At 37.4% G+C, this 17,058-nt stretch overlaps 4 protein-coding genes across 4 annotated transcripts in view; all 4 read left to right on the top strand.

The window, feature by feature from the left end:
• The window catches only part of LOC133990010 (C-type lectin domain family 18 member A-like), an 80,714-nt gene extending 78,059 nt beyond the window's left edge, over positions 1–2,655 (top strand). The window contains exon 17 of the mRNA XM_062428224.1: positions 97–2,655. Coding sequence (XP_062284208.1) covers positions 97–135 — 39 coding nt within the window. The 3' untranslated portion in view covers positions 136–2,655. The remainder of the gene's footprint in view (positions 1–96) is intronic.
• A 177-nt stretch (positions 2,656–2,832) lies between these two features.
• uraha (urate (5-hydroxyiso-) hydrolase a) lies at positions 2,833–5,130 on the top strand. The gene is made up of 4 exons (XM_062422072.1): positions 2,833–3,001; positions 4,230–4,369; positions 4,495–4,630; positions 4,775–5,130. Exons 1-4 carry the CDS (start codon positions 2,948–2,950, stop codon positions 4,862–4,864), a joined length of 420 nt encoding a protein of 139 aa, XP_062278056.1. The 5' UTR covers positions 2,833–2,947; the 3' UTR covers positions 4,865–5,130.
• Positions 5,131–5,995: 865 nt separating this feature from the next.
• Positions 5,996–10,986, top strand: pdcd5 (programmed cell death 5). Its single transcript, XM_062414588.1, has 6 exons — positions 5,996–6,165; positions 8,522–8,562; positions 9,235–9,296; positions 9,699–9,790; positions 9,879–9,950; positions 10,038–10,986. The coding sequence occupies exons 1-6, from the start codon at positions 6,100–6,102 to the stop codon at positions 10,086–10,088; spliced, it is 384 nt and encodes a 127-aa protein (XP_062270572.1). The 5' UTR covers positions 5,996–6,099; the 3' UTR covers positions 10,089–10,986.
• A 993-nt stretch (positions 10,987–11,979) lies between these two features.
• Positions 11,980–16,443, top strand: mvda (mevalonate (diphospho) decarboxylase a). Its single transcript, XM_062414473.1, has 10 exons — positions 11,980–12,212; positions 12,446–12,516; positions 12,866–12,980; positions 13,092–13,238; positions 13,534–13,733; positions 13,993–14,067; positions 14,208–14,426; positions 14,750–14,865; positions 15,084–15,192; positions 15,733–16,443. The coding sequence occupies exons 1-10, from the start codon at positions 12,137–12,139 to the stop codon at positions 15,811–15,813; spliced, it is 1,209 nt and encodes a 402-aa protein (XP_062270457.1). The 5' UTR covers positions 11,980–12,136; the 3' UTR covers positions 15,814–16,443.
• Positions 16,444–17,058: the final 615 nt, after the last annotated feature.

Genomic DNA, 17,058 nt, shown 5'->3' with positions numbered 1-17,058 from the left:
AAATGTTACTTAGTCATTCTGAGCTTGCAGTTTAGTGAAATGTATCTTGTTTTATCTCACTGTTCTGTCTCTATCCTTCTTGTCTGCCTGTCACAGATGAGCAATCACAGCTCTGACCCTGAAGAGGAAATATGAGGGTGGAAAAAGAGAAAATGTAGAAGACGTGGATAAAGTGCCAAACATTGAGGAAGAGAACAACAACCGTCAAGCCAACACCCATATCAGAGTGTGCATATCATATAACACTTCAGTACATTCAGTTTTATCACAGCAGGTCAGTTTCCATGACCATACTTTTAAATAAAACAAAAACACATAACATGTGATTTATACTGTATACACCCAGCACTCGTACATGTGATGGAGAATAATGTGTTAGATCAGACAAAAGAGGGAGTGATCTTGGAGTAGTTACATAAAGCTTGTGGCAGAGTGGTGAATTCAAATCCCACCTCAGCAGGCATTCCTGTTGTACTGTACAAGTGAGACTGTAGAAACACAAATATCCCAGTTTTAATCCAACTATTGCAGTATTAATCCAAATGAGACAATATACTTCCCGGAGTAAAACATTATGTAAGCAGCTTATAATTTATCACATTCATTAAAGTCTTCTTCTGAAAATAGGCAGAATATGCCAGCATCAAACTGTACAGTTCTTATTAATGTGTGGAGTCATGGGGTTTACTAGAAGTGTGAGAATGTTTCTGCTGCTTCACCAGTTTCTCACAGGAAGGAAACAAAACTTAATGAGTCTCTATTTATAAAGGACTTTTAATTAGACTTATGCACAAAAAATGTAGAACCACGAATACTGATGAAGTGTGGGCTTTTTCGATACGGGAAATCTGGGATTCTGTGCATATGTACTGTCAAAATTAAAATTATTTCTTTCTGCAAAAAAAAAAAAATCTATACACTGTCAAGTTTGATCTTTCAATTTTTAATCGAACTTGACTCACATTTTAACTTCAACCTTCAAGGTATCACAATTCAAACATTTAAAGTAACCCAATCTTTATGAGATTGGACAGTCATGCTGGTCAGTTAGCAAAGAAACCAGTTGTTTTCTGTATGCTTCTTCTCTGAGTGTGCTTCTCTGACAAACTTGTAAACCACCTTTCACACCTTTTCAGATGTACTTTCTCTACTTTAAATGTGTTAGAGGAAAGTTAGCACTCTCTTCCACCATGTACTTGGCACTAAGTTGTGCAGAGGCCCAGGTCAGTGTGTAATATTGTGTATTATTGTAAACTCTACTGTAATTGTTCAGCTGTCTGATTTTAATCTTGATTTAGGACTTACTCATATGTTTTTTTTTAAAGAAAACAATGTTATTATGATTCGTATGGTGGTACCTGTTTTTGTTTGCATTCTTAAGATAAGCCAAGTGGAAATACTCATTGTCACAGTAGTAAAGGTATTTTCATATTGACTATAAATAGAGTGTGTGTTTTTATTATGCCGAATACAGACACAGAAGAAAATGTTTCAAAACTTGATCAAGTCAAGTATTCAACTAATCAGAAGTGTATATTATATGATGACTGAGTTCCTATTGTAGGCCATAATGGTAATATTATCTATTGGATGTAATTGTGCACAGCAGTATTCATATTGTGTTCAGTGCATTGAGGACTACTGTGTGTCTAGTTCTGGATGATGCCACCAGCAGACTCAGACAGAAGCAGTTTCCTCTGTCAATATCATAACACAGCAGCCAGGTCTGAAACAGGTCAAAGAAAAAAATAATATTTCCAGTCTGCCCTTCTCATCAACAGCATGTGGTTTCCTGCTGACTCACTACAATGAAACAAAATCTGCGACATTCTGTCTGGAAAAAGGACATTTCCTACCTGCAGCCTACCACCAGCTGTTTCTCTGGAAAACCAGCTCAGTCTGAGTAAAACAATTAAGTTAAGAGGAGACATTGGCAGAGTTAATACCTGAGATTCTGAGTCTGTAGAGGAAGAAAATTGTCTATACCAATCAGCTGCTCCTATGTATGTATAGGGTCATGTATACAATATTTTGGTGTAGCATAAAATGCAAAAGTGAGACATTGATATGATATAAAGTAAGTAATTGACAAACTGGAAAGACATTTGATAGTAACAGAAACTATGTCAAATCACATCAGGTAATTTAGTTTGGAATAATTCATGTTAATTGCTGACACCAATGAATTATTTATTCTATTGTAAGATGAAAACCTATAAAATACTACTACAGTCTCAATTTATGATTTATGACTGATAAAGACAGACGACAAAAAAAATCTAAACGTGTGATTCAAAATGCTTGATTAGGAAGTTCTCATCAGAAATAAAGGGTAGAAAAATACATGAGCCAGATCATCTTCTGGCATGACAAAAAATGTTATAATTTTTCATTATAATATAATCAGCAATGTATATTAGACTATTTAGTAGTATATTGTTGTCTTTGGATCAAAAGCCAGCACAATCACCATGATTTAACCTTGTTATAGTCATGCTTGTTGTCAAGGTTGTCGCCCCAAAAGACCCTCCATATTGAAACATTATATTTAGCACATTATAATAAGCACATGAGCACACATTTATGGAATTCAAGCAGGAAGTTGTACGTGGCCAGCAGTCAAATAATATCATTACATAAAAAATACTTTTTAAAAAGATCCACTAACCGTGCTCATCTGCATGTGCCTCAGCCACAGAGCAGTCTAGTTTGATCACCCATTTCCCCTAAGTTCAATGTCCTGAAAGCAAAGTGTGACAAAAGAAGCTCTTGCACAACTGGTCTCATGTTGACAAAAAGATAAGATCATGTGTACTGAGTGTCACACTGAATAGAACAGCGTGCAGAACTGCATGAGGGTTATGTGAAAGCTGATGCTGTGACTTAAACCTTGTAATTACAATTTTCGGTCAGGACTGCTGACCCAGTACCTTATTCATCAGCACAAATGAGTGCATACAGGCTGCAGCAACTCAAGGGTCATCTTGTGGCCGAAAATAAGGTAGGCTAAGCAAAATACCTTGAAAATAGAGATTTCAAGAGATTTTAATTGAATGGGATAACTGTAAAGTCATACTGTATCATACTGTATATTCAGTATAGTATATTGTATAGTACTGCATTAGTACTGTATTTTGTAGCACCTACTGTGGCTCAGGAGGTAGAGCGGTCATCCAACAATCAAACGTTTGGCGGTTCGATTCCCTCCAGTCCATATGTCGATGTGTCCTTGCTCCCGTTGCTGTGCCAACGTTGTATGAATGGCTAGTTTCCCTCTGATGAGCAGGTTGGCACCCTGCGTGGTAGCTCCTGCCAGTGTATGAATGTGTGTGAATGAGATGTAGTGGAAAAGCGCTTTGAGTGGTCATAGTGACTAGAAAAGCACTATATAAGTACAGTCCATTTACCATTTACATGAAATCTGTGGCGGAGATGTTTTGTGAGAGGTAAGAAGCTTCAAAAGGAGCAAGCAATAGCACTGAAATAACAAATCATTTGACTTAATAATTGTTCAAATTTGGACATAGAAATGTAAAATCCTATATCCAGAGTTGCTGTTAACAACCATTTTAGAGTCATATGTTGTGGCTTCTTTAAAGACACAGTATTAGACACCACCTTGTACTGTAGCTATTAGAGGTTATTCATTTATCCTCAGTATTTATACATAATACATCTCAACATGCATGTTTGACTTAATACTTTCATTTCAGTTTTTCACATTTTGATAAATGACAGACAAAAAAAATATGAATGTTGGCAAACATCATTACTATCATTTGATTTTCATTCTGCATTCCCAAATAACTCCAACACGTTGTTTCAAATTATCACAGCATGTATCAATGTTTTTGTTCCAGGGTAGTGAGGGTCATTTTTTTTCATTTTTTCCTAAAAGTATAGAAAATGGCTATTATTGCCTTCAAATTTTGCTTTTGTGACAAGTGATTGCTTATTTTTCATGGGAAAATTGACATATTTTCATTTACATGCTTGTTTTCCCATTTGAAATTGGCTAATATTTAAGGGAATAACAGCCATTTTCTATATTTTTCAGTCATAAGAAATTAGGAAATAACACTTACTACAAAGGAACAAAAAGTGTGTTACATATTTTTCTCATCTCTGGATTTAAAGGTTTCCTTTTTAAATGATGTACAATTATTAATATCATGGTCTAATATGATAGCTTCAAATTTAAGCTGATCCAAAAAAGTCTTGTCTTGTAGACCGCATCAATGGCAAGCTCACAGAGTCCTCTGACCACCCATGTGCTGAACACTGCAATGGGTATCCCTGGATCAAACATGACCCTCAATCTCTACCGACAGGACCCCTCAACTAAGGCCTGGAGTTTGATTATCACGCGGTAAAAACCTGAAAATGCAATCACATGAATAATAGCAAGTGACCACCGAGTATAATCACAGATACATCTCAAACATTACTACTCCAAGATGTTCGTTCATCTTTCACCATATTTTTTCTCAACAGGACCACTAATGATGATGGTCGTTGCCCAGGACTCATCACAAAACAAATGTTTATACCTGGTGTGTATAAAATGCATTTTGACACTGCACAGTACTGGGAGAGTATGGGTCAGGCCAGCTTTTATCCCTATGTTGAGGTGAGAAATGGTTCATGATATAAATCCATCCTCAGCTGCCATTGTTAATCAGATTCTTCAGTCTATGATGCTGTCGTTAATAATCTTTATCAGTCTTACATGAAATAGCTGATCTATTTTATGTTGTTTTTTGTTTTGTTTCAGATTGTCTTCACTATAAATGACCCTAGCCAAAAGTACCATGTCCCTCTGCTCCTGAGTCGTTTCTCTTACAGTACGTACAGAGGAAGCTAGAGGTCAAGCATGATGAACCTCTTAAGGCTACCCCCCTCTATCAGTGGTCATTAATAGGCCACTTCCCCAGGAACATTCATCTCAGCACCAGTTCAACTGTCACATTCCTGATAAGACATTATACTCCAGTTGAATACATTCAACATCATCTTTGAAATGAAACAAACCATATTACTTATTTTACACTTAGGCTATTACATTTAACATCTCTCGAACAGTTTAAGATGTGTAATATCTAAATAAATATGCTACATGTTCACTGTCAAATGTCTTTTCCTTTTGTAAACAGTCTGAATCAATCCACTAATATTTTTTCCCCTGATAGTTCCTTTATAAGATAAGAAAGATAAGATGAGAAGTACTTTATTAATCCCTTAGAGGGGAAATTGAATGTCACCTTCACACAAAGACAGCCAACCAGTAAGGAAACATACAGACTCAGGCAGTACAAGATAAGTGCAAGGCACCACATCAACATCAATCAAACAATCCACAACCTTCAGCAGTCAGAATAGTAGCATTTTGTTCCAGAAAGTGATTACACAGATGTTTCTAGTCGGTTAGGGAACTTTGCTACCACAAACAACATAGAAGAATAAAAAATAGAACAAGAGTAAGGTATTATAATACACCGAACACTGCATTCGCTACGGGATGCATGGGGGACAATTGGGCAGGTTTGGTTGTTGTTGTTGTTGCTGTTGTTGTATCTGGCTTAGATATCCTATTCTGATAAAATCAAATGACCAAAAGATACACAGACTCTTTGTACAATATGGTACCTTTTATAAACAAGACTTGGTTAACCATATTTGGTAGCATGCATTCTTTCATCCTTTTCAGCTTCTACCAATCAAGGCTTTCCTCTTAATACCTGAAAAACTAAAACTAAATAAAAACTAAACTAAAACTCAGAATAAAACTAAAACTACTTAATCACTTGTTAAACTAACTAAACTAAACTGAAAAATAAATAAATAAAACTAATGAAAATGTCAAAACTATAATAACCCTGATTTGGGCTCCTCAGTTCATTTTCCTTCAGTTCAATATGATCCTGACTCTGTGCTCAATAGCTTCAGCCTGATGATGTGGTTATCGATGTTGATTACTCTCCCCTGAGCGAGGCAGGGCCCGTACAGTCAATGATAGGGCCTGATGAGAGTTTAGTGTGCGCACAATAACGCTGTCTCATCCAGTTTCAGTTTTTTAGGTCTACATTATTGTTACAAACAATGGCAGACGACGAATTAGAGGCGATTAGGAGGCAGAGGATGGCGGAGCTACAGGCAAAGCACGGGGTAAGGACAAAACATGAGCAGGAAAGCGTGTTTTGTTCACCTTATAAGGAGATGCTGCTACACGGACATGTCGCTAGCTAGTGTAGCTAAACCAGCCACCACGTCTCAAACTAATTTAGCTGTCACCCAGAGGATATACATAGCTCACATGTGAGAGTCATGCTCAATGTAAATGGACTGTAACAAGCTAATTAAAATAGCTCAGCAGTTAGATAAATAAGTGGGGTAACCAGCATTAGCTTTGTCGAAAGGACAGCGCACACCCCTCTGACGTTAGCGGACCCAAACTATACTAACTACAATGTTATTTAAAATCCAAGAAAAATGAAGCTATTAGAGTGTATTTGGCAAAAGTCACAAATAAATAGTGAAAAAGGTGTGCTTAGTTGGGGTATATTGTGTTTCTCTGTAGAAATCAAGGGTTTAAATAATAAGCTGACCAATTAGTCAAAGGTACGTTAAGTACTTTGTTGTATGACTGTAATAGATATATTTTAATTCTGAGTGGCGACATTTACAGTGACACATGTCATTCCTCCTGTTCTTACTGACCATTAGAAGATCCCTTCATAATGTAGAGGTGGAGACCAACATCTACAAGCCTCCTTCTGGTGCAAAATATATTTAAAGGTTAACTGAAGCTAATATGAAGCTTCAGCTGTCCAAATTAGTCAAATAAAGTAAATATCGTTCAACATTACAATCTTAGTTTCTATAGTGTCAGAGTCCTTCTTTTTGTCACTATACTTTGACCACAGCTGGACAGGGAAACGCTGTCCTAGGAAACATGAACAGGGAATTTGATGCTAAAAAATCTGTAAATGTGGCGGATATCCACATGATATGACTAACGCAGACTGCTGAAGCCTAATATAAGCTCCACATCAACTTTTAAATGCATTTTTGCACAAACTATGTGGACACACTTCAGATTTAGTCCCTCATCACTTACATTGAAAGCGCATATGAAATTAATCTTCTTAATAGCCAGTATGAAAAGAAATAATGATTACAGTGAGGAAAACCTCCTTCAGTGTTCATATGGACATCTGTTTGATGTCTTAAGACAAATGTGGAAAATGATGATTATTTAATGCATAAAATGGTAAGATCTTACTTTTTTTAAAAACAGGTTCCAATCAGTGCCCCTAGACTTTACCTAACTGAATACACAGTATGTTGGTGTGTTACTGAGCCTAAACTATGTAGAGCTGAGCAGAGAGAACTGCACACCAAGTAGCTCCTGTTTAAAGGAGAGAGGCCAAGACTGTAGCTTGCATACAGAGCATTTTCTTAGCTCAGTTTAACCACCCTCACATAGAAAGAAATTACAATATCAAAGGTGTTATTTCATGTTCTGCTGCTAATGTCATATACATGCTCATGTGGACTGGCACATAATGGTAAGACCACCAGACCTCTAAAAACCTGAATCACTAAACACTGTAGTGCTACCAGAAATAATTTAATATCTAGTCCTGTGGCTGTACATTTTTCCAAGACAAAACGCAACACTTCCAGTTTCAGATAAGTGTGGATTGAAGTTATAAAGCATTCACACAGAGGGGTAGACACTAAATCTTTGCTCCTAGAACATGAGCTGTTCTGGATACATATACTGGCCACTTTGGCCCCAAAAGGCCTTATGAGGACTTTGACAACCATTTTTGTAAATGCGTGCTCTATTTGTCAAGTCTCTAACAGTAATATTGCCTTTCTGTATGTTGTCATCTTTTCAGAGCCTGACAGATGAATTTACTGAGCCAGCATTTTGGCAAATGTTAGCATATCACAGATATATTGGTATTTGCACAAACATTAACTTAGAACTAACAAAAATGTGTTATATCTTTCAGAGTGAGAACTGACAAGTTTATCTTTGAACTGGGGTTGCATATCTTGTTACACATAAGCAGCAGTTTTAAAATTAAATTGAAGAGATGCTTTTCAGAAATGTTTCCTCATGTTATGAACATAATATGTTACAGAACTAATATTGGTTGATATATTGTTTCCAAATGTCATCCTCAAGTGTCAGTCTCTAAATCCAGATTTGATGGGGCTTTAGTGCTCAGGGCTCCTGATTTCTGTCGTCCCTCACCTCACTGAGTTAGGCCAATTTCAGGCTGATAATATCAGCTGACTGATATATCAGAAAGGCTCTGATTCCTACTTAATGTAAATAAGAATAGGATGCAAAATTGTAAAAAAAAAAAAAATGGTTTGCAGGGATTGTGCCAAATTTTGATGAAAACAGTACACAGAGATTGCTTTGGTTAGTGGATTATTTTCTAATATATAATATACAACATATAAGACTAATGTGATTGTCCTACCTTCTTTTATATTCTTTCAGGATTCCTCAAATAATCAGCAAGGAGAAGAGGCCAAACAAAGGTAAACTTCATAAATCATTTACATGCACACAAGTATAGAGATGAAATCTTAGTTATATGCAATGTTTTTTGGATGAAAGATTTTTATGGAAAAAATGCTGTATCATCAGCTGATTTGTTTTTTTACTTTTCTTTTTTTATTACCTCAATTCATATTTTTTAAACTAAATATATTTCATGAATTATCTGCAAAATATTGTAAGCAAACTACTGTTACACAAGCCATTTGGAAACCTAGGGTTAAATCCAGGGTTTCTGCAAATGTATTGCAAACCTGGTGACCTGCGAGGCCTGAGCATTGGGAAGTTGAAAAAAAGCAGTGTTTTTAAGATGTTTTTTAAACTAAAATGTGTTCTACACGTAACAGTTCCTTTAAGGAATAGCTTCGTATGTTGATTATGTGCTTACTGAGCAGTCAAGAGAGAGAGTGTGCGCATGACAGTGATTGTGAAGTTATAGCAGTAACATTATAGCTTTGAGTGTGGCAGTGTGTGTACAGTTTAGGCAATTTGTCGGTGTATAAATGCTACAACTCCTCAAGACCCAGGCTAGGCCATGTTTCCATGTCTTACTTGCCACCCAGCTGAAGTGAAGTGCAAATCTTCATTGCTGCGTTACCAGTCTCAGATCCAAGCAGCTGTGGTAATGATGTTGTGGTACTTTTTATTCACAGAGACACAGACATGAGAAACTCCATACTAGCCCAAGTTCTAGACCAGTCTGCCCGTGCCAGATGTAAGTGTGCTCTCAAATTCATTGTGTAGCCGAATTTTCCCTTATAGAATAATATGAATAGATGTTCTCATTTAAAATGCTGTACAAAAATGAACTCATATGCCAGATGATGTTAACTAATTGCATAACAAAGACTCTAAAAGCTTTTAAAAATATTATATATGCATAAAGCCACTTATGAATAATGTAGTAAATATTCATAACAAAATTTGTAACTTACTTTTGGTTTCAGTTACACAAATGACAGCATTATACAGGATTTACTAATTGCTTTTAAGACTCTGAGTTTTGAAAATTGTTATTTAAACTATATTGTGTGATGTTTGGGTGGTAATACACTACATACTTATTACTGCTAATCAACCATAAACACACAGTGGTAAAATTATTTTCTCTTTGCAGTGAATAATCTTGCTTTGGTGAAGCCAGAGAAGGCCAATGCAGTTGAGAACTATCTCATTCAAATGGCTCGTTTTGGAAAGTTAGGAGGAAAGGTAAGAAAATGACCTCTGATGCTTGAAATATTATTGTGGATTCTCTTCCACATTGCAGCAGTGCAACAAATGTTTTCTCTCCTGTCAGATTTCAGAGTCAGGCTTGATCGAGATCCTAGAAAAAGTCAGTCAGCAAACAGAGAAAAAGACAACTGTCAAGGTAAGTTCCACTGAAATATCACCTATTTTTATTCATCATCAACCACTCGTCTATCTTACATTTATTTTAATGTTGTGTCCTTTTCAGTTCAACAGACGGAAGGTGATGGACTCAGATGATGATGATGATGATTACTAACTTTCAACTGGAGCCCTGGAATGAGCCAAGAAGTTGGGAGGGGATCTGCTTCACTGGGACTCTTATTAGCATCTTTGACTAGCCTGTTCCTGTTAGCTGAATCCTTGGATGCCACACTATCCTCTGTGTGTCTCTGGAAACTACAAACCAAGAGGGAGGAACAAGGATGTGAAGTTGATATGATGGCAAAAGGGATTGGGGGGGTAAAATACACAGTGTCTAATAAGCAACTTGCTTTTTTCAAGCAGGTGCTAAAAAGTTGCACTGTTTGTGTTGTACTCCTGACACCCCATGGCACTATTTGCCTCCCCTGGTCCTTCTCAGTTACTCTTTTTTCCTTTATTTTTTTCTGTTTTTCAAACACAAAATACTAGACAAAATGCAAAACATAAGTGCTGCTGCTGCATTTTATCTAGACTGTGTGAATAATATACAGTACATTTTTCTCCATTCAGGGCCACCAACTTTGGATGTTGCACTTGGATGTTTTCTTTTTGCTGACATGAATCTTGAAAGTTTACAAAAAAAAAAGGCTAGCATATAAAACTTCTAGTATACCTTTTTTTCCAGTTCAGTTATAAGAATTTGTGTTTAACCCTCTTAAAAAGTTTTCTATTTGAGATGATATTCCAAGGCTCAGATTTATCACGGTTGTAAGAATGGTCAATGAAAAATCTTTGCAGTATCATAAACTCATGATTCTTACCACCTAACAAAAAGTTTGACTGTATCTGTATGGGTTTGTTTTTTTGTTTTGTTTAGTTTGTTTTTTACAATCTACAATTTCAAGTTCTGGATTTCATTTCAGAAATAAGAGTTAACAGATTGCCAAATGTATCCAACTTCTTTTCAAATAAAAGGCATAAAGGAGAAACATGGTTTTATTGTTTGTACCCAAATGCTCTGTGTTATTATTTAACACGCAAATGACGTTAAAAATTCAAATCTGATTTACCAAATAAATGCTTTGTAAAATTTATATACTGCCCCTTTGGCATTATTTTTTGTAAACACTACAAGTAAGTGACATTTCTAGTAATCTTTATATCTTAAATGTTATCATTGCTTTGAGTATTTGTGTTCCCATTGCCAAGTAAAGGAGAGGAGACATCCACTTCTTCAGTCTTCTAGAAAAGGAGTTTCCGATTGACTTAACAGTTGTGTTGTCAGCAGTGGAAGTTTATAGATCCTTCATTGTAGTAAAATTAACTACCACTGTGTTAAAATGCTCCATGACAAGTAAAAGCCATGCATTAAACATTTTTAATAAAAGTTAATTAAAAAAAAAAAAAAAAAAAAAAGACCAAGTATTGCAACATGTACAGAAAGTAAAGGAGTAGCAGAGTTAATTGTAATTTGGTACTTAAATGTATGGCAATGTATATTTAATTTCGCAGTGTATGTGTTGTTTGTAACTAGTGTACTCGCCAAATAATGGATTCAAAAGTAGTTTGCCTGTAAAACGTAGTGAGGAAAAAGTCTTAAGGACTAAAATGGAGAAAATGGAAATCCTGAAGTACAGTACATGAGTACTTTAGAATAGCATAGCCCAATTCATTTTATATTTCAATGTTTACATCTATCTAACTGCAACTTTAGATATAATTTACAGTCGTTGAGATATTTTTCTTCACAATCTCCATATTTTCTTGTCAGTTGTATGGATTTTATAGTCCATGTACATAAAAAAAACCCCACAGATATCAATCTTTTTTTTCTTTTTTTATTGTATGTATTATAGCATTACAAACGACAGATATCAATCTTTCTGTGGGATGGTCTGCTACCATTGCCTCATTTTCGCACGACCGTGGTCAGATAATTTCTCATTGGCTGTCACAACTGTTTATTCTGAACGGCACGGTGCTGATTGGTGGCGGGGTTAGCCACATGTTTAACGCCAGCCAATCAGGAGAGACCTCCAAGAAACCCTACAACGTCACATCAAGGTTGAGTTGTCTTAGCTGCACACCGTACCTGCTAAACACGAGAAGATCTCTCTCTCTCAGCCACCAGCTCAATATAAACATCGGTTTAATAACGCAGCGATGCCTGAGAACAGTATGGAGAAGCCAAACATAGTTACATGCACCGCTCCTGTGAATATAGCCGTCATCAAGTACTGTGAGTATCACATCAGTTGATTTTAATCCAGTGTAACGTGAGTAGTTGTAGCGTTAGGACGCAAACTGAACTTCTTTATTGCATATAAACATGTATGTGTCATGTCTCACTGAATACTGGTCAGTAACAGGCTACATTCAGTGTCCAGCATTTTTATCTTGTTTCATTGAAACAACATGATGATATCTCAGTAATGTGCTGTGTATCAAATGTACGAATGTGTTGTTTTTCAGGGGGGAAGAGAAATGAAGAATTAATTCTTCCCATTAACTCATCTTTGAGCGTCACGTTGCATCAAGACCAGGTGAATATATTCATGAGAACATTGAGTGTGTGTGTGTGTGTGTGTGTGTGTGTGTGTGTGTGTGTGTGTGTGTGTGTGTGTGTGTGTGTGTGTGTATAGCCAGGTAGCTTCCTCAGTGTTATGTACTGCTTGTGTCCACAGCAGCAACAGTAAGTAAAACTGTAAATGAGATTAATTTGGTGACAACAAATGTTTTCCTACCATGTTGACTGGTAGTTTCAGTCTTGAAATACTTCCATTCACTTATACTTTGTTGCACGCCATACACTTCTCTACTTATGGGTTAGGGTTAGGGTTATTCCAAAAATACTGTGGTATTTATATATCTCGTCTCCCTTCTCCTGTTAAGCTGAAAACAACAACATCAGTGGCAACCAGCAGATCATTTCAGGAAGATCGAATATGGCTCAATGGCAAAGAAGAGGATATCAGCCATCCCAGACTGCAGTCCTGCCTGAGAGAGAGTAAGTCTTTTCTCTTTAACTGTTCCCCACGACAAGCCTCTAGAGAACAAAAGCAGGAGAATTACAGGGAGTGCAGGACTCTTCATTGTAATTGTTCTGTCTTCTTTCTAGTTCGACGACTAGCAAGGAAGAGACGTAACAATGTGGACCCCGGTTTGGATTCGACTGGTTTGTCTCACAAAGTCCACATCTGCTCCGTTAACAATTTCCCCACTGCTGCTGGACTGGCTTCCTCTGCTGCTGGATTTGCTTGTCTAGGTGTGTGTGTGTGTGTGTGTGTGTGTGTGTGTGTGTGTGTGTGTGTGTGTGTGTGTGTGTGTGTGTGTGTGTGTGTGTGTGTGTGTGTGTGTGTGTGTGTGTGTACATTATTCAAATTTCACTGCTCAATAGTTGCTTTAAAATATACTTGAAGTCTGTTATGTTGCCTGAGGTGTAACTAAAGTGTAGAAGAATTAAGATTCATATTAATTTTGTAGTGAGATTTAGATTTGTAAAATACTAAATTGTCATCATGAAACTATAATAAGGCTTTTCTTTTGTCGCTGTCTTGCAGTTTACACGCTGGCTCGGGTGTTTGGTGTAGAAGGAGAACTGTCTGTGATTGCCCGGCAAGGCTCGGGCAGCGCATGTCGGAGTATGTATGGAGGATTTGTCCAGTGGATCATGGGACAGCAAAGCGGTGGCAAGGACAGTCTTGCCCAGCAGGTGGAGCCAGAAACTCATTGGCCTGAGCTCAGAATACTTGTACTAGTGGTAAGTCTGTGTACTTTTGTGTATGAGTGAGTGACTGAGAGTGACAAAATAAGAATGAAAGCATGATGTGAGTCAATAATGTGTTGGCACATCTGTTCCCTCTTGTGAAAGCCACTTGCCTTAAAAAATGTCCTTCTATAAATGGCAATTTCTTGTGCAACACATAGCGAAGGTGTTTTGACTCATGCACAAAATGCACACACTAATTGAGAATATACAAGTTATGTCAAGCATAATTTGATGCATTTGTTTGTCACAGGCCAGTGCTGAGCGGAAGCATGTAGGCAGCACATCTGGGATGCAAACCAGTGTACAGACAAGTTGTCTCTTAAAGGTACTTTGCTCAACCTCAAACATGCATGAATCGAGGACCAACATTACAGCACTGTTAAATGTGAGATTATGTTTGTTTAAACCTTACTCATTGTTACTCACCTGAAAGTCTATAAATGCATCTTTCCTGTGTGCGGGTAGCACCGGGCCGAGTCTGTCGTCCCAGGCCGGATGGAGGAGATGAATGAGGCAGTGCGCAGAAGAGACTTCACTGCATTTGCTGAACTAACCATGAAGGACAGTAACCAGTTCCATGCCACCTGCCTTGACACATACCCTCCTATCTTCTACCTCAACAGTGTGTCTCATCAGGTCATCCACTTGGTTCACCGGTACAACCAGCACTATGGGGAGACAAGGGTGAGCAATTCTCCAGTTATCTTTCTTAAAGAAAGCGCAGAAAATAAGAATGTAGTAGTCCTCTTGTTATACTGTGTTAACTCAGTGTTTTCATCATTCCATTTGGGAGACTTACTTACTTACTTTTGTATCCCTCCTATCGTGTGTGTGTGTGTGTGTGTTCTTTTTTTTTGGTCAGAAATTTGCTTCACTTCATGCCGCTGAATTTCTGAGATGGTGTAATGAAGATGTGAAACTTGTGGGGTGGTTTTCAAAGTCTATGGGGAAGAAAGCAACTGTTGCTTTTTATATGACTACCCCAGTCTCTGTTTGTTTCCCTCTAGGTGGCCTACACCTTTGATGCAGGACCCAATGCTGTGATCTTCACTCTACAGCAGCACGTTCCTGAGTTTTTCCAGGCGGTGCAACATTTCTTCCCCCCAGAGAGCAACGGAGGACAGTAAGTTGACAGTTACCAACTTGCTTAGCATTAGTGCAAAGTCCTCTGTGAAATAATACCTCCATTCAAACTAAGTCGTCTATCTGAAATACAATTTATATACATAAACACAGAATGAAATGAATGAATGAGTAAACTCAGTGACACTGTTGGGGATAAAGGTGTGTTTGCATTCAGCCTCTTTGAAGTGTTATTGAACGTCTCTCCCTTCTCTGCAGGTTTGTTAAGGGTCTTCCAGTTAAGCATGCTACTCTTTCTGAGGAGCTGAAACAGGCTATTGGTTTAGAGCCCATGCCAAAAGGAATTCGCTACGTCATTAGTACCAAGGTACAAACACACACACACACACACACACACACACACACACACACACACACACACACACACACACACACACACAAACCCATATCTAATTACACTGTGGGTACGTTCTTTTAACAGTTAGTTTATCAGTTTTACCTATTTTAAATATATATTTGTCTTGGTATAAAGGCTGCACAGTTTAGAACAATATGAATCAGAAATTTTCTAAAAGAGTCTAAGACAAGTTTAGAGTTATGCTTCCATTTCCACTGTTTTACACAACATTAAGTTGCACTATTTCAGCAAAATATTGTAGCATGTACTGTGAAATGTTATAGCTCACCTGCTTTGCTTATTTAACACTAGAGAGCTAATCTAGTCTTTGACCTTTGGATGTTTTATTATGCAGCTTTGGGGTTTTTTAGTTGCTTTTTTTTAGGATCATATCTCATTGGAAATTGCTTTTGATTCACTTGCATTTTTATATGTTAACACAGACACACATACAGAGTCTGTTCTTTGGTTGTACTCACTTGCCCGATCTTTTCTTGTTGTGTGTTTAAGGCTGGACCGGGTCCTTGTGTTGTGGAGGATGACACGCAGCATCTGCTTGGATCTGATGGGTTGCCTAAGAATAAAGTGTGATGCCATGCAACCGATAAAGAGACAAAGGAGCAATAATGAATCTTAATTCAGGACAGATAAAAATTTGTGTGAGACATATGTAACAGGGTTTCTACAAACAACAACAACAAGAACGACAACAGGCAACTCTCTTACAGTTGTAGATTGAGGTTGTTAATATATGTGTCACTTCAATTATCAGATGTCTCTCAGTCATTTATATCACACTCTCTTTCTGTATGCTCTTGTGTAGCTCCTCATATGTATCTCTTAGTATCTGCTGGTAGATACAGTTCAAGAGGTATTTGACTAATGGGTTCAGTCATAGACATGAGCATGGGCTGGACTCTGAGGTGGTTAATTAAGGACTCCAACACTACCAAGGTGCCCTTCAGCAAGGCATAAAAACTGTTCACCACTGCAGCTGACTCCGTGCTCTCTGATCTGTCTGAGCAAATGCCCATGCTTGAATTTATGTAAGCATCCATGTGTTTTACAAGGGTTTTTAAATTATCGGATATGTACCAGTCTTTTTGGCAATCCGTTTTAATTGTCATCTCATGAAAACATGATTTCAGACACAAACTACAGACCTAAAGGATTTCGGGTTTATTCTGTAACATTTTAATAAAATATATTTTAGTCATTATACCTGTTGTTGCATCCTCTTTCATAGCGAGTCATTGAACATTCTTTGGTGATTAACAGTGTGTACTGCAGAGCAAAAGATCCTGGCAACTGAAAGATGAGCTTGTATTTGACCATTTCTAGGTAAAACATGGCTTCTGTAAAATCCCTTTGTTTTCCTGGACAGGTGCAAAGAAAGCTAGATGAAATGCCAATTTTTATGTTCTGCTCGATCTACTGAACATTAAATGACATCATGTGTACTGTATGACATATCGACAGTATACAGTCTATAGTAAGCAGGCTCTTGGCAGTAAAGAAATGCTTTTAAAATCTTCTAGACCAGTCAAACTAGAACCACTGTGGAGAACTGGACGTCTTTAGGGAAGTTTGTTCATAAATGTTATATTTTAAAATGTGCTGAAGACTGACACATTGCAAGATATGACATTTACCACCTGCTCGTTCATATAATTTCACCTGTTGGGTAAGTTAATAACGAGTTTTTTGGCTCCTCCCCTCGTAAAATGGTCCTGCACTTTTCGGGAAATGACGACTGAAACGGGGATTGGCTAAGGTAGGTCCGGCCTCCCCATTCTTTACATGAACACCTCACCCACATCTCGAAAATGTAGTTTC

This window comes from Scomber scombrus, chromosome 1, assembly GCF_963691925.1.
Source record: "Scomber scombrus chromosome 1, fScoSco1.1, whole genome shotgun sequence".
Taxonomy (NCBI): domain Eukaryota; kingdom Metazoa; phylum Chordata; class Actinopteri; order Scombriformes; family Scombridae; genus Scomber; species Scomber scombrus.
This window is presented reverse-complemented; position numbering and strand designations above follow the sequence as displayed.

Bases quoted from the DNA above. Each gene is read 5' to 3' on its own strand.
- mvda (XM_062414473.1), top strand. From the start codon at position 12,137: ATGCCTGAGAACAGTATGGAGAAGCCAAACATAGTTACATGCACCGCT. The intron at 12,213-12,445 runs GTGAGTATCACA...GTTGTTTTTCAG, and splicing joins TATAGCCGTCATCAAGTACT to GGGGGAAGAGAAATGAAGAA. The intron at 13,734-13,992 runs GTAAGTCTGTGT...TGTTTGTCACAG, and splicing joins TCAGAATACTTGTACTAGTG to GCCAGTGCTGAGCGGAAGCA.
- pdcd5 (XM_062414588.1), top strand. From the start codon at position 6,100: ATGGCAGACGACGAATTAGAGGCGATTAGGAGGCAGAGGATGGCGGAG. The intron at 9,297-9,698 runs GTAAGTGTGCTC...TTCTCTTTGCAG, and splicing joins CCAGTCTGCCCGTGCCAGAT to TGAATAATCTTGCTTTGGTG. The intron at 9,951-10,037 runs GTAAGTTCCACT...TGTCCTTTTCAG, and splicing joins AGAAAAAGACAACTGTCAAG to TTCAACAGACGGAAGGTGAT.
- uraha (XM_062422072.1), top strand. From the start codon at position 2,948: ATGAGTGCATACAGGCTGCAGCAACTCAAGGGTCATCTTGTGGCCGAA. The intron at 3,002-4,229 runs GTAGGCTAAGCA...CTTGTCTTGTAG, and splicing joins ATCTTGTGGCCGAAAATAAG to ACCGCATCAATGGCAAGCTC. The intron at 4,370-4,494 runs GTAAAAACCTGA...TTTTCTCAACAG, and splicing joins TGGAGTTTGATTATCACGCG to GACCACTAATGATGATGGTC.